Genomic DNA, 15573 nt, shown 5'->3' with positions numbered 1-15573 from the left:
CTCCTCTTGCTCTCTGACCACTTCTCAGGCTCCTCCCAGGCTCTTCTGTCCTTCTTTTGGCTCACTGCTCATTTCACTCTCAATCACAGTCAGATTTTGGGACATCACCTTTATGCTGCTGACTCTTGAATCTACATCTCATTCCAAACCTCTCTTAGAGTGCAAACTCATGCACCCAAATCTCTTGATGGACACCTTCTGAATGGCACCACTCAGCCATCCCTGAAATCCTCCCCCAACAATCTTAACCTGCTATTCTTCCTGCTTCCTCGAAGTTGAAACGCCATCAACTTAGTGGTCTAACCTTAGAAACACCGGTGTCTACCTGTTGGTCTCCTCTCCCTCCATATCCTGCTTCCCCATCTGTCCTCAGGTGCTGTTAAATCTACCTCCCCTCCATTTTTATTCCCAACTGCCCTAGCTGAAACTCTGATCATTTCATGCCTGAGTTTCTGTTTGCATCATTTCTGAACTGTTCTCCCTCTTTCTTTTTCATTCTTAAATCCATCCTCTGTTGTTGCCAGGCTGATGGAGTCAAAACCAGAGTCTGCCCATATCATGACCCATGGCTCAAGACTCTTCAAAGCCTGACCTCTAGGAAGCTCTCCCTTCACCTGCATGCAACTTCACAGTTTATGCTCTGGCAACAGACTACTGATATTACCTCCAACCCCCCTTCCCCCCCCCACCCCCACCACCAAATGCCACACACCATGGTCTATTTACCTTGCTGTTTTCAAGCTTTTCCTCTATCTAAAATGGCCTTCTCTCCTTTCTTACCCCTTCAACATATTTAACATCCATTCATTCTTTAAGACTCAATTTGAGCATTTCCAGAAAGCCTTCCCTGACCTCACTCTGGATTAGGGTCCTGCCAGTTTATCTTGCACATACCTGGCTCACAGCACTTGCTGCCCTAGGTTAAAATGATCAAATTGTGTGCCTGTTTTCCTCCTTAGCTTTTTCAGAACAAGGTCTGAGGCGTATTCCCCTACTTATCTTAGGCACTGCACATAGCCTGGCACACGGCAGGTGTACAGACTAAACTGAGGCTGTGCACCACCCCCCAAGGAATGGAGAAAAGGTGAAGAATACATCCACTGAGCCAGACAAAAGTGTAGCTCACATGGGTAAGAGGTTTTGTGGTGGATCAGTAAAGAGGAAAGATCTCCTGTGGATTAGAGAAGCGAAGAGAAGGGGTCAGAAGTGTAAGAACAGAGCAAAAACCATCTGTAATAATAATTTTGGTGCCTTGAGGTAGGAACTGCTGGGAGGCAGTTCTATGTGGATCACTCATGTTTCTTCACATCATCTGAGCAAAAGCATGGACAGCTTTTATATCTCCCCAAGGATGTTGTGTGGAAATAGACTTGAGTACAGAAAGAATGTCCCCCTCCACGGAAGAGGACAGATTTATTTGCTATCTAGAATAAAAAGGATAATGACTCCCTCTGGGGCACAAGCTGACAGGTTTGCTCACAACCTCCTTTAAAGGACTGTGATAAAACCCACTGTGTGCACAGCATCCACCCAGGCTGCCCCTTTCACCCCCTTGAAGGGACAAGAGGGGCAGCTGCAAACATGAAGCTCCTGCCTCATGCTGTGCTGTGAGTAATAAAGTCCTCTATCTCCAACCCAGAAATCTCACATCTTCTCCCAGCATCGCATCCAGGAAAGCATGGCAGGATGACTGGTGAGCTCACAAGGAGAATAAAATCTAAGACCTTTCATAGTTCTCGACAAAAATGAGGAGAATGGACAAAAGGTGACTATGGAGTCATGAGAACTATGTTAATGTTGAACCATCTACACACATGGGTCAGCGTGGTTGTTGAGATTTGCTAGCTGTGGGACTACTGGCAGAAGGAGTGGAGGAGAGGAAAAGGAGCTGAAAAGTAGATGTCAACAATGTGTTCTCACATCCCAACATTCCTACAAAGCGATTCTGGAATAACCTGAGGGTTAGTCACCGATGAAAAAATAAAATGTTAGGAACTAAAGTCTTCCCCCAAAATTCTGCGTGCTTTCTCCCTACTGCTTTTGTCATTTTTTTTTTTTTTTTTACAGGCAAAGCAAGTGCATAATTAACTAAGTTGCTGATCATTTGCTAATCATTTGTGGATCATTGCAAGCTGGTACCTTGTCCCTGTGTAGAACTTCCATCTACAATATGTGATATTTAACACAAGTTCAGTAACGGTGTCGTCAGGATCCCTTACGACTTTTCTACTAAATGTCATGACTCTTCCAGGAGGTTTTAAGTGAGCACAACTTTTCTGCACTCCCTCAGCCTCTTACTCTCCAAGTCTCATAAGACTTACTCTCCAAGTCTCATAAGTCCAGGAAACACTCATTGCATTTAGTTTCTTGAATGCACTTGATCACAGGAGCCCCAAGAAGCATAATTAACTATGCCTCAAAACCACGAGCCCCAAGACGCAGAAGAATTTTGGGGAGGTCATACTGGCTCACTGAATATGGGGAGACTTGAGCATGTTCCATAAAGCATCCTTGTAATTATGTGAGCTTGTCAACACAGACCCCCATCCATGCTAATTTACACCCAGTTTCCTCTGTAAACAAAAATAGATTTTCCTTTTTGTTCTTTCACTGTTTTTTCTTCTCACCGTAGTTTCTCAAATGGGTCCAACTTCCTCTTTCCTACTCATTTGAATACTCAACCCTATCAGGGAGAAGACCTCAAGGAAATCTGCAACAGCTCACAGAAACAGCCCCAAGTAGGAGACAGGAAATGAACCTGCAAAATGTGGCTTTTGCTATAAATTGTTCTCTCGGTAAGCTCTCTGTATAATGAAAAAAAAATCTTGTATGGATTTCCTTGGAATTCCTAGTAACAGCTTGTGATTCAAAGCACAACCTGGATTATGTTCTGCCAGCCAGGCTTAGGTTCCTAAGAAAAAAGATACTGGACAGAGAAGAGAAAATAGTACAAAGTTTTACATGAAAACTAAGGAATAATTCACCTATCAGACAAAAAGTCTTCATTAAAAAAGAAGTGATGAGTGTATAAATTCTTTGCCAATATTTTTGACATTTATCCCAAAAGAGCTGTGATTATATAGCATAATACAGACCTAGAAATCCCCCTGGGGAAAGGGGAAATCACCAGCCTGAATTCCCAAAGCTAACAGGTCTTTAACTCTAGAGTGTCGTAAAAGGAAACCCAACATTAAATCACTTGGAGACCAAGAGGGAAATTCATTCTCTGAAAACAGTCACCATCTTCCTGTCTGTCAGCCCTCCCACCGCTCTTTCAAGCCAGTCTGACACCCTCAGGCTCCACCCCCGATGGCACAGTGACTGCGACCCATCTGACCTCATCCCAGCTCACTCCCACCCCTCTTTTTTCTCTATCCTGTTCTTAAAAGGAATCCCAGCTTATGACCCTAATCTTGTCCTTCAGATTTTCTATTTTCCTTCAACAACTCTGCATGGTTTCCTCATCTGTGAAATGAGCATAACAGCAACATACAGGGTTGTGGTTGGGCCTACGTGATGATGATGACAGGAAGAAGTATCACACCAACAGTAACATTTACTGAGTGGTTTCTACAAGCCAGATGCTATGCTAACTAATGCAGGAATTAACATGTCTGATTCTCACAGCAATCCTAGGAAGTAGATATTATTATCCCCATTTTACAGAATGAAGAAATGGAGGCACAGACGTGTCAAATAACCTACCAAAGATCATACAGCTGGAAAGGGGAGGGACTAATGATAAATCTGATTCTCTCCTTGATGTCAACTGCTCGCAAGTGTTGGAGGGAGGGGACTAATCCTATCCCTAACCCTTGGCCCAAAAGGGGAACAGGGAGGCCATCCAATGAATTGGTCTAAAGTGGAAAGGGCTTGAGGCCAGGTCTGTGTCCAAGTACTTAAGGGAGAATAAAAAGTTCAAAGGATAGGATTAGGGTCATAAAATGACAATGAGAGCTTGGTTCAGGGCTACAGGAAAGCAGAATAGGAATCGAGAGCACATGGGCTCATATCTGAAGCTACTGTGATTTCATGGCCCACAATGTCTCAGTATGCCTGATATGTCCTTCCAGCATATTTTTTTGAGCACTTCAGTTTCCACTGGTCTGAAATATGACCACCTAGTCTTTGAGGAAGCCACCAGGTTGCTCCAAATTTAATACCGTCTCAGATCATTCTAGTTTATTCTCAAAACGTGATGAAAATCCATAGTGGTTTTTAGGTAGCAGTGAATGACAAATAAAAACTTCACTTTACACATCAACCATAGTGTCTTTTGAACCTACCACAAAAAATGAAGCCCCAAAATGGTGTTAGCTGTCAGATGTGATTAGAATAAGAAAGATGAGAGTTGTAGAAAGTCACTATGGAAGAGGCCTACCTCAGAGACCCTGCCTCAGTATTCCCTGATGTGGGAAACAAAGGCAGAGGAAAATGGCGGATAAAATTAAATTTCCTTATAACCTGCAGCTCATTGACAAATACTTGAGGCTGGCTGAGTAAGACTTTTCTCCAGGGAACTCCCTCCTATCTTAATGTTAATGTTTTGCTAGAGGGAAAACAACCTTAGCTTGACAATAGCTAGGCTTCCAGGATCCTGGGAGTCTTCTTTAGCATACGAAAATCTCACTGGAAACTTCCCCTGGACTTTACCTCCCCCAACTCCCAAATATATAAGCAGTCTCTCCACAGGGTCTGGGGCAGCTCTTCCTGCCCATGGGTCCTGTCCCCGGGCTTTAATAAAAGCATGTTTTTGCACCAAAGACGTCTTCAAGAATTCTTTCTTGGCCATCAGCTCCAGACCCCATGAAACCCACTATCACCCCCAAACCTCATCATTCTCCACCTCATATCACTTTCCATAGAGCCCTAGAACCATCTCTCTAATGACTTTCTTTCCATTTCATCTCTTAGTTTGAAACCATCCAGAAGCTCCCACAGAATTTGATCCAAATCCCTTTATATGGGCTCTATCCCTTACCAGGCTTGTCATAACAGCAGCTGACCCTTATCTTTGTCCTGACTGCTGATTTAATGTGCTCACTCTTTCCCTTATCTATTACATACCAATAGGGCTAGATGGTGAGCAACACCAGACCCAGCCTCTGCCTTTAAGTCTTACATACTAATGAAGGGAAGTGCATCAATCAGATGTAAAATTACAACTGTGATATGTGCTGTAAAGAAGAAATACATAGCATTGTGAAAGTGTATAATAGAATCTTACTGGGCATGGAGGTCAGGGAAGGCTTCCTCAGTGAACTGACTCTTGAGCTGATATCTAAAGGATTAAGGTGTCAACTAAGTGAAGACAGGAAGGAAGACAGTCCAGGCAACAAGACCAGTGGCAGGAGAACCATGAGGAGAAGACTACTGCTCTATCCCGAAAGTAAAGGGGGCATAGTAAGAGATGAGAGAGGGACTCATAAAAGCGCTGTATGGCTTTAAACCAGGGGTGGGGGCAGGGTGGAGAATGGATGCGGGGGGGGGGGGGGGGTGGGTATGATTGGATTACCATTTTTCTTAATGTTTATTTATTTTTGAGAGAGAGACAGCATGAGCAAGGGAGGGGCAGAGAGAGAGGGAGACATAGAATCTGAAGCAGGTTCCAGGCTCTGAGCTGGCAGCACAGAGCTTGAAGCGGGGCTCAAACTCATGAACCGTGAGATCATGACCTGCGCCAGAGTCAGACACTTAATGGACTGAGCCACCCAGGCACCCCAGATTACCATTTTGACATCATCCTGGCGGCAATGAGAAAATGAGATCAAAAGGAATCCAAGTCGACCAAAGTAAACACAACTGTAGCCCAGGAAAAAGATAACTGTTTTTTTGAATTAAAGTGAGAAACGGAAAGAATCAGATAAAATTGGCCGCCCCTAATGATGGACTGGATATGAGGGGTGGGAGGAGGTGACATGGTTGTCCTCTGGATCTCTGGCTTCCACACCTGGAAGGGCGATGATGTCAGCACAGAAACAGGCAACAAACCTGTTGCATGGAAGTGAGCAGGTTGTGACTAGCTCTCCTCTCTCTCTCCTGTCCCCCGCACAGTCCTGTCTCCTTTTTTCACAGCAAGGTTATTGAGGCTCCCATTTCGGGGTTCATTATCAGTGTTCGCAATGATGAGTCCTCATATGTAAAGTGCTAGTTTAAGTGTTCAAGCTACTAACCACGCAGGTCCCTCTACCTGGAATGTCCTTCCTCACTGGTTAACTCCTTCTCCTCCTCTACAACCCAGCTTAGCCTCCCCTATCTGGGTGCTCTTTTACTCTTTCTTATACTCATGGCAATCTCAATTTGAAAATTTCTTATTTTGTGCTTTTGTTCATTAGACTCTAAGCCTCTGAGAATCAGAAAATGAGACTCATATTTGTATTTGTATCTTTAGAGGCCAACATAGCTTTTGACATACAGCTAATATACCACAACTCTCTTCTGATTCACAGATGGAGAAAAACAGGGTATGGAACAGTGATGTCACTTCACCTTTGCAGAATTACCTACTGGATGAATGCACAGTAAGACTAGAACTCAGGTCTTCCTGCTCAGAGGAGTCCCCTCCCAATAGCTCACATGCCTCTGGCTGCTTCCCTGATGTCAGGTAAAGCTGGAATCATTGTTTGTTGTGGTTGGGGCTGCTCATTAGTCAAAGATTTGAAGAATAGCTTGAGCCACTATCTGGGAATCACAAAAATGAGAATTGCACATTGCAACTCTTCAATGAGCCAGCAATTCTACTGTCAAATTATGAACCTTGTACTACTTGGAGATTCTATAAAAGCCTGAATGAGGAAGATACTTGGCAAGCAAAAGGAAGAAAGCCATGGATTTTTTTGTAGCAAATCATTTGTGTCTCTGCTCTTGCAAAATGAGGACAGGAAGAAGAAAAATAATGTAATTGTGATGGAGTCAGAGAGCAGCCAATCAAATTCTTTCAAAGGATTTTGTAAGGGTTGCTTTTAGGTAACCAACTTCAAACAATAAAACCATGAGTAAGGTAGAAGGGCCCACAGCAACCTCCAATTCCCTAGCTGAATACAAACAGGCCCATTAGGCAACACACCTCAAAATATCCATAAGCCCTGGATGACCAATGGGTCATTGGTAACCCATTGGTTACTTACCCCAGGACACAGATACCAAAAAAGGAAAATTACATACGTTCCCATACCTCCTTACCTTCTCCCTTAACTATAGCCCCCACCCCCCCACCCCCACCACTGCCTTATGGCACAGAGTCTCTCCTTTGCTGTCCTGCCCACTGTTCCCTTGCAGTGTATTCAATAAACTTCTATCTCCTTTGTTCTGCCTTGTGAATTCTTTCGCTGCCTGCACCTCCGGCCTCCAGACTATGGGGTCACCCCACATCCAATCGGGAGACCTCCACAGACTCCAAGTGGCATTGTTTCCCAGGGACAGAGAGATGTGGAGCTGCAAGGGCCTGATCCATGGAAGCCACAATTTGAGGTCTGACTAGCACTACCAGTGGCACTGCTGAGGGGAAAGGTTTTCCCTTTCACATTCAGAAGAACCTTCTTCTTCTCTCTCTCTTTTTTTTTGTCTGAAAACCCTAAACTTCTACATATTCTGCAGCTAAGCATGCATATAGGCCAGACCATTACACAATAGTGAAATTTTGTCTTCCAAAGTATCAAAGCATAATTTTTACAAAGTTAAAAATGTAATTCTCATACAAATATATAGTAAGCATGATAGGAATGTATTTAACTCATTAATAAGAAGATAGACAAGATGTCCATGTTATGGAAACTGGTCTGGATCACCTGAAAGGGCGGGCCTACGCCGGCCGACTCCATCTTGTTCTGTGTCCTTCACCTTGACCACACCTCCTCCCCTTGAGTAACCCCCCTCCTCGCCTGCCTGACAGGACTTGGACCCTTCCCCAGCCAATTGGCTGAGGCCATAGCCATTACCTCACCAACTGCCCCTAGGCCCCAATAAAACCTTTGTCCTTTTGAAACTCGCTCTCTCTCCCTGGTATCTCACTGCTGTGTCGGTGCAGGTAGGGGATTGAGCTCGAGCTAGCTCGAATAAAGGCTCTTTTGCTTTTACATCGGACTTGGTTCCCTGGCGGTATTTGGGGATCACGAATTCTGGGCATAACACACCTGGCAGAAGAACCTAGCGGCACTCGGAGATCTTGGAAGGAAGGAGGTTTATTTTACACCGGTGGGCCCAGAGGAGATCATTCTCCAGAGATCTGAGCCCAGAGCATCAACAGAGGGGACAATTTATAGTCTGTGACTTCTGTATCCCTCATTAGTAGTAATTTGGCACCTGTGCCAAGCAGGGTAGGAAGGAAATCCCAGAAGCAGTGTCTTCTGACAAGGACTGGAATTCCCTTATCAGTCCTGTTGGCCATCTTATAACAGATTTTTCCCTAACATCCAAGCTAGTTCAAAGGCAGATATAGGAAAGTGATGTCACTATAGTTGGTGAAACTATAAAGAAAGAATGCTGGAATACGATTGCTAAATTAGATACAAAATCAGTTAATGTTCCAGAGATCCATAAAACCACAACTTTCAGAGTTCTCTTTTCTGCTCGACACAAATTATCTTCATCTCTACCAGGCAAGAACCATTTGTACCCTGTCAGTTAATACTTAACTTTACTGTCTGGGCCCTAATCAATAGTAAATAATAATCAAGGTTACAGTCTCATAGAATCAGATAGGTCATGTTAGAGTTGAAAGAATACATTGCTTTTGTTTTGCTTGGTTTCTAATCACTGGATGAATTTTCATAACAAAAGGTTCACAGGAAGGAAAATAATACATCCATCAATATTCTGAGATACCCAAAGTATGCTTGAGTGATTAGGAAACTGGGGGATGGTAGGGGAGAGAGAAAGGAAAATGGATCCAGGCTCCAGATACTATTGTTTTTTAAATCTTCTGATTGTGGAGGCCAGAAAACCATAAATCTTGCCTTGAGCATTTTGATCTCAGGTTTCTTGCTGAGGAAGAGTTGAATGATGCCATTCTTCACATATTCAGCTGCTGGGGAAGGTCTATAGATTGCAAAGACATTCCATCAAGTTGGTTGGTTCATTAACTCATTAAGTTTCACTTCATTCATTTGTTTGTTAGGTGCTGGGATATAGCTAATAATAATAAAGAAGGGATTCACATTCTGATGGTGGCTAAGATAAACAAGAAAAGAGTAAACAAAGGCACAGAATATTAATGAATTGAGAGAGCAGTATCAATAAAGGAGTAAACTTCATTCTGTGATGGAGAAGACCAAGCAAAGTTGAGTAGGTTGGCCACTGAGACTTCTCTGGAGAGAGGCAGCAAGTAAACAGAGGTCTGACAGGTAAGAAGTTCCAGCCATCAGTAGGGTGAAGGAAGGGGTATTTCAGGCATTGGGTAACATAAGCACACAAGCCATGAGGCTGAAGAGGGCCTTGTGTGTTCCAGAACCTATCTGGATGTTCAAGTCCAGGGTGTTCAAGGGTGGGAAACAAGGCAGAGAGTGACATACGGAAAGACGAGTGGATGGAGGCATGATGATCATGAAAATCTCTGCAGGACATGGCAGAATTTTTTTATTTTGTTCTAAAAACAACAGAAAGCTATTTAACAGTTCTGTGCAGTGGAGCAACACAAATTTGCATTTAAGATTATCATTCTAACTGCTACATAGAGAATGGATTATGGAGGGCAAGTCTTAAAATAGGAAGAGCACTTGGGAGTTCACTGCAATAAGAACCAATAAGACCTAAAGCAACATAATGACTGTAGAAATGATGAACAGTGGGTGACTTTGAGATGTATTTTGAAGGTAGTCTTGTGGGCCTTGCTGTTGAATGTAGAAGAGAAGAAAAGCAGGATTCAAGACTCCTAGGCTTATGCTATGGTGCAGTAGCAAAATTTACTCAAATGGGTAACACAGAGGGTTGGAGAATGGGGTCAGGCGGAGGCAGAACTGAGACGATCGGGGCAGAGAGGAATCTAGAATTCCATTGCGGACTTACTAAGTTTGCCAGGACTATGGCCTGTCCAGGGTGAGATGGCAAGGAGGCAACTGGATGTGAGTCTGGAGCTCAAGTAAAAGGTCTCAGTTTGAAGTATCAGTTGAGAGTCTCAGCATGTAGAAGACATGTAAATCTCTGAGAACAGATGACATTTCCAAGGGGAAACGTGCAGAGAGACAAGACAGTCCAGAGTTGAGGGACAAGAATTAATTATGCAAGAGGTAAATAAACAGTATAAAGGGTTCAACATTTCCATGTTGCTCCCAACTTTTATTGAAACCATGCAACCATTTCAAGATTTAGTCTCTTTCACTGTGGAACACTCTTAGTCACTGCTGCAAACCTGATTTGTGTGTTACTAGATGAAATGACCACCAGCTGAGTCCAATGACATATACCTCAGAAACATTCTCCATCTCCCACTCGACAGCACCAAATTCCCAAGAAAATAATACAGAAATATTATTTTCTTTCTTACTGGGCTTCTAAACACCTTTTGGTGTCCCGTTTCTCATCTCTCAAGAGCTCTCCTGAAAAAAGATGTAGGGAGGGTAAGGGTAAGGATGCAGGACAGTAGAGTGGAGAAGCTATTCCTTACCTCTTCTTCTTCAAGTAGAATGAGCCGAACCACAACAATGTGAATTGCATTGCCAATACTTGGGTTATGGAACAACCCAGTGACCTAGAGTCAGAAATGGAAAACCATTAGCTCACATGCATAGATAAATACCAGAGTAGGGGGGGAAATAGCACTGTGATGCACTTGAAATAAATGTTATTTTATAGCTTAGGAATTTTGGGGGGAGTGCAACAAAGAGTGAGAAATGCCCCCTGGCCCAATCCACACTATGATACTTAACAGCAACCTTTCCAAGGTGACTGACTAGCTGCGTGCTTGAGGGACTGGTGCCTTTCTTCCCTTTGACCCTTTCCCTGATCCATAGTCTTTCTCTCTTGTATTATCAGTTCATTAGTCAAATACCTTTTCCCATCTCCATAAGACTAGCACTCTCTCTAACACTCTCTCTGGGAAGGCAGAAACACCAAGGATACAAAAGGGAAGTCTGGAATTAGGGGGGTCATTAACTTTATTCCAATTCTAATTCTAACTACCTTGAGGAAAGCATGTTCTAATTCTTTGCCTCAGTTTACTTATCTGTGCGCCAACATAAATTGATGAGATAAAGTCACACTAAAAGGATTGAGTCACTTGAGCAATACCCAGTAGAAAATATATGACAAATCCCAAATTTCCCTAGGATACACACCTTTAAGAGACAGAATAATTAGCCCTGAATTTCCATCCTTCCTCACTTAGGCAGGGAATAGATTCATATATCTATATCTATCTATATGTATATAGATATATATATCTATATGTATATATATCTATATCTATCTATATGTATATAGATATATATATCTATATGTATATATATCTATATCTATCTATATGTATATAGATATATATATCTATATGTATATATATCTATATCTATATGTATATAGGTAGATATAGATACAGATATATGGAAAGAACAAAAAAGGTATCTCTTATTTTTGGAGGGTAGAGCATATCTAATGACACTGTTCGCCAGCTGCCTCTCCCCACTCCAGGGTCTGACATACCATGTTCATGATGGTGAGGATATAGGACTCCACATTGTCACTCCCATGATACTCAATCATCTTCGTGTCAGCCACCACCAGTGTCTCCACCCATCGCTCTTTACTGATGGAACGCCGAGACAGGCCTCTGCTGGGCCAGTGGTTCCTCTCCCACTTTTCTCGCTGTTGCTCTAGTGTCTGGGAGGTGGCAAGACTGTCTAAACATGAAGGAGAAGACAGTGGGCTAACTCTATGTATTCTCATATACTACTCACTTCTGCTTGTCAAGATGCAAGGCCATAAGTTTAACTTCTGTTTAACATTGTAGGAATGCAAGGTTCTTATATACATGACTGAAATGGAAGAAGAGATCAATTTAAATGATTATGACCAAGATAACTGGAATTTGCATCTTTTTCTTAAAGTTTATTTATTTTTAGAGAAAGAGAGACATCAGCAAGGGAGGAGCAGAGAGAGAGGGACAGAGGATCAGAAGTGGGCTCTGTACTGACAGCAGAGAGCCCAACGCGGGGCTAAGACTCACAAATTGCCAAGATCATGACCTCAGCCAAAGTTGGATGCTTAAATGATTGAGCCACCCAGGTACCCCTGAAACTTGCATCTTATAGAGAGGTTCAAAGGTACTTCTCTGAAATAATTATTACCTATTTCATTAAATAGACTCCTCACTATTAAAAAGATGTTATAATAAAAAATAAGAACTTTTTCTTCTTCTCTTCCTCCTCTAAATATTTCAGTGCTTACTATGTGCAAGGCAGTGTCCTGGGTTTTAAAGCACCAAGTTGTTTATCCTCATGAAGGTTTGAGGGACGTGCTTCTATCTTTGTTTTGCAAATGTGGGAATTAATGTTCAAAATGACTGGTTCAATAATTTCCCCGAAGTCACATAGTCTATAAAGTCTGGAAGATCCAGGGTTTTCTATGCCCTAAAATCATGTACGTTTCATATATACCACACTGTCTCCCGCAGAGTAAACATGCATACAACCGGAGAACATGAAAGCTGGAAAAGCTGTATATACTTCAAGAAGGTATAAAGATAGAGTTGATTACCCTGGTTTGCTATGTAGCCCTTCTGGGTTCCTCAGTTTCACTATCTGTGTGAAGTTAGAACATACCCAGTAATATTCACCAAAAAAATGTGACATAATTGTAGGTCCAAATAATTTCAAATTCACTTCTTGTCAGCTTTACTTGAAAATAATAAAGCTGTACTAGGTATAGCACTTTTGGAAAATAACCCAGGATTGTGTTAGCCTTGAAGGGAAGTCTTGTGAACATTTGCGAACAAGGAGATGGTTGACCTCTCATCTGCCTGTGGTAGAACAAGTTTCTATTTTCCTTCTCCACCTACTTTGCACGGATGAGTATGTCTTCCCTAAGAAACCTCTAGAGATGTTACCAATGGGTTCTGACTCTGCATCCTTACCTACCCCCCTGTCTGTCACCCTCTTTTTGAGGATGGGAACATTTCAAACTATGTTTCCAAATCTCTCTGTACAAGCCAAGGAGCAAGCCATACTCGAGTCCACGTGGGATCTGTGTTCTAGAAGGGGCGTTAGCAGACCAGGCCAAGTAGAGGAATCCTATCAATCCAGTTAGGTGTGATCTCCTTCTCTCAATCCCTCTTGTCCTTGCCATGTGGGGTGGGGAATCTCCTCCAAGCTGCAAGGATGACCAGTGCTCTCCATGACCTTATATATCTGGGCGAGCAGCTATAAGCATCTTCACCCAGTGCCCTAACAAAGCCTGTAGTCCTTGGTGCCCCCTCCTCACTTGGTCCTGTAGGCTCATTACCCACCCCCTCAGTGGGGGTCCTCTTGCAGAGGCTTCCGCTGGCACGAAGTGTGCATTGTGCAGCCCAGTCATTAAAGCAGGACCCCTTGCTCCAGGCTGTGGCTATGGACACCCCTCCTCTCAGGCCGCAGGTACGTAAGGTTAGGACCTGGCAGGAGGCTGCCACCCATAAGATGCTGGTAGGATAAAGGTGACTTCTCTGCTTCTCCCAGTCCTTGCTTTTCTTGTGTCTCTGCCTTTATCCCCCTCCTCCACCTTTTATCTCCTCAGTGTTGAGCAAAAGAGTTTAAAGGGGAAAAAAAAGATACCTTTAAAGCCCATGAAGTTATTTTCAATTTTTCCAGCAAATAGTCTGGTGAGTTCTCAGTAAACAGGCATGTAGAAAGAAACGTGGAAATGAGAGATGCAGGCTGGTAAAGACGTGTATCGATTTAACGTTTTCAACAAGACCTACACTGAGCACTTGCTAAAGGCCAGATCCTGCGCTAATGAAAATGTCTTCAGGTTTCACGTATTCCCCAAGGAGAGAGATATCTGTACTCATAAACAGTGCCAGAAGCTTTGCAGAAGTGGTAGTAGTGGGATTCCACCTGGACCCTGACGGGACCAAGCTGGGAGAGGATCGTATACACCCAGGCCGACTCTGTCCTCATGAAGTCATCCCAGACTTAACAGAAAAATTGCTTCTGCTCAAGAATTTCAGACTGTACAAGAAGCCAGCCGTACACACTTCTCTTCAAGGCCTGGTGACAAAGTCAGACAGTTCTGTAGTGGCAGGTGAGGTGCCAACAATTCTGGGAGGCTCCTGACCTTGCCACCACCCCCCACACACATACTTAGTCAGCTCAGGATGCAATAACAAAATACCAGGGCTTGAAGGACAGAAATGTGTCTTCTTCCAGTCCCGGAAACTGGAAGTCCAAGATCAGGATGCCGGCAAGGGCAGGGTCTGGTGAGAGCTCTCTTTCTGGCTTGCAGATGGCTACCTTCCCACTATCTGCTGACATGGTTTTTCCTCAGTGTGTGCGTGTGGACAGATTTTGTCTTCTTATCAGGCCACCAATCGTGTTGAACTAGGACCCCACCCTTATGACTCCATTTAACCTTAGTAACCTCCTAAAAACCCTGTGTCTGAATACAGTCACACCGGGTGGGGGGTAGGGGATTAGGGCTTCAACATGGGAAATTTGGGAGGACACAATTCCGTCCATACCCCACACATACTTTGTTCAGAGGTCTCTCTTTTGGGCAGGCCTCTAACTGAGAACTTCCACAGTGCTGTAGCTTCCTGCTCCTCGAGGGGTTGTCCAATGTTTTTCTTCTGACAAAATTCTTTAATAAAACTTATAAAAATGAATATTTAAGAATTCTCTTACCTCGCATTGTGTTCCTTTTCCACCCCCAAAGAAAATACAAAATTATCAACACCCACACACATATACCCTCCAAACTATAGTGACATTCTCTACACAGGACTACATTAGAGTTTAAATTGGTGAAAAATCAAGAAAATTCCAAGAAGTGATTGCAGGGATGATTTTTTTTTCTTCAAAAAACAGCTGACAGAAAGTAAAGCAATTTAAGTAAAATTATTTTCCAAGGTTGTCAGAGGTTCTTGAAGTTCACATTTCAACTACAAGAAGAGAAGCTCGCATCAGAGCCTGGCCTTGCTGGCTTTGTAAAGGGCCAGAAGGGCATCTCCTTTCACTTTATGACCAGTGCCTAATACCATGCCTGGCAAACAGTGGCGCTCAATAAATGTTTGATGTATGGGTGAAGGAAAAACTGAAGATGATCAGAAACAACTTATGAATCACAAATACTGAAGAATTGCAAGAGTTGTCTACTTTTCCCTATTGGATGGCTTGTGTCAATTAAAGAATGTTCCACACTGAGACTGCGAAGTGTCTGTTTGAAGGGGAGAAATCTAGCCAAGTGGGAAGTTTTGGGAAGGACAATATCCAGTCTTGACCCAGGACTGACTTTCCCAAACCAGAAGCCAAGGAAATGCAGCTATCTGTAGTGTCTGCTGAGGGGTGCAGGACACCCTGTGCACTAACAGAACAGAGGGCCTAGAGATCTCTGGGGAATACAAATAACTGACTTCTTTTTCCCTTCCCCAAACCCCAAGTGCTTTAGGCAGCT

General features: G+C 43.2%; 1 protein-coding gene across 1 annotated transcript in view; it reads right to left on the bottom strand.

Annotated features, from left to right (window-relative positions):
- ADAMTS12 (ADAM metallopeptidase with thrombospondin type 1 motif 12) overlaps nt 1-15573 on the bottom strand; it is a 329397-nt gene that overhangs the window by 130378 nt on the left and 183446 nt on the right. The window contains exons 4-5 of the mRNA XM_049648220.1: nt 11632-11828; nt 10601-10684 (exon numbers count right to left, since the gene is read on the bottom strand). Coding sequence (XP_049504177.1) covers nt 10601-10684; nt 11632-11828 — 281 coding nt within the window. The remainder of the gene's footprint in view (nt 1-10600; nt 10685-11631; nt 11829-15573) is intronic.

This window comes from Panthera uncia, assembly GCF_023721935.1.
Source record: "Panthera uncia isolate 11264 chromosome A1 unlocalized genomic scaffold, Puncia_PCG_1.0 HiC_scaffold_17, whole genome shotgun sequence".
NCBI classification, from domain to species: Eukaryota; Metazoa; Chordata; class Mammalia; order Carnivora; family Felidae; genus Panthera; species Panthera uncia.
This window is presented reverse-complemented; position numbering and strand designations above follow the sequence as displayed.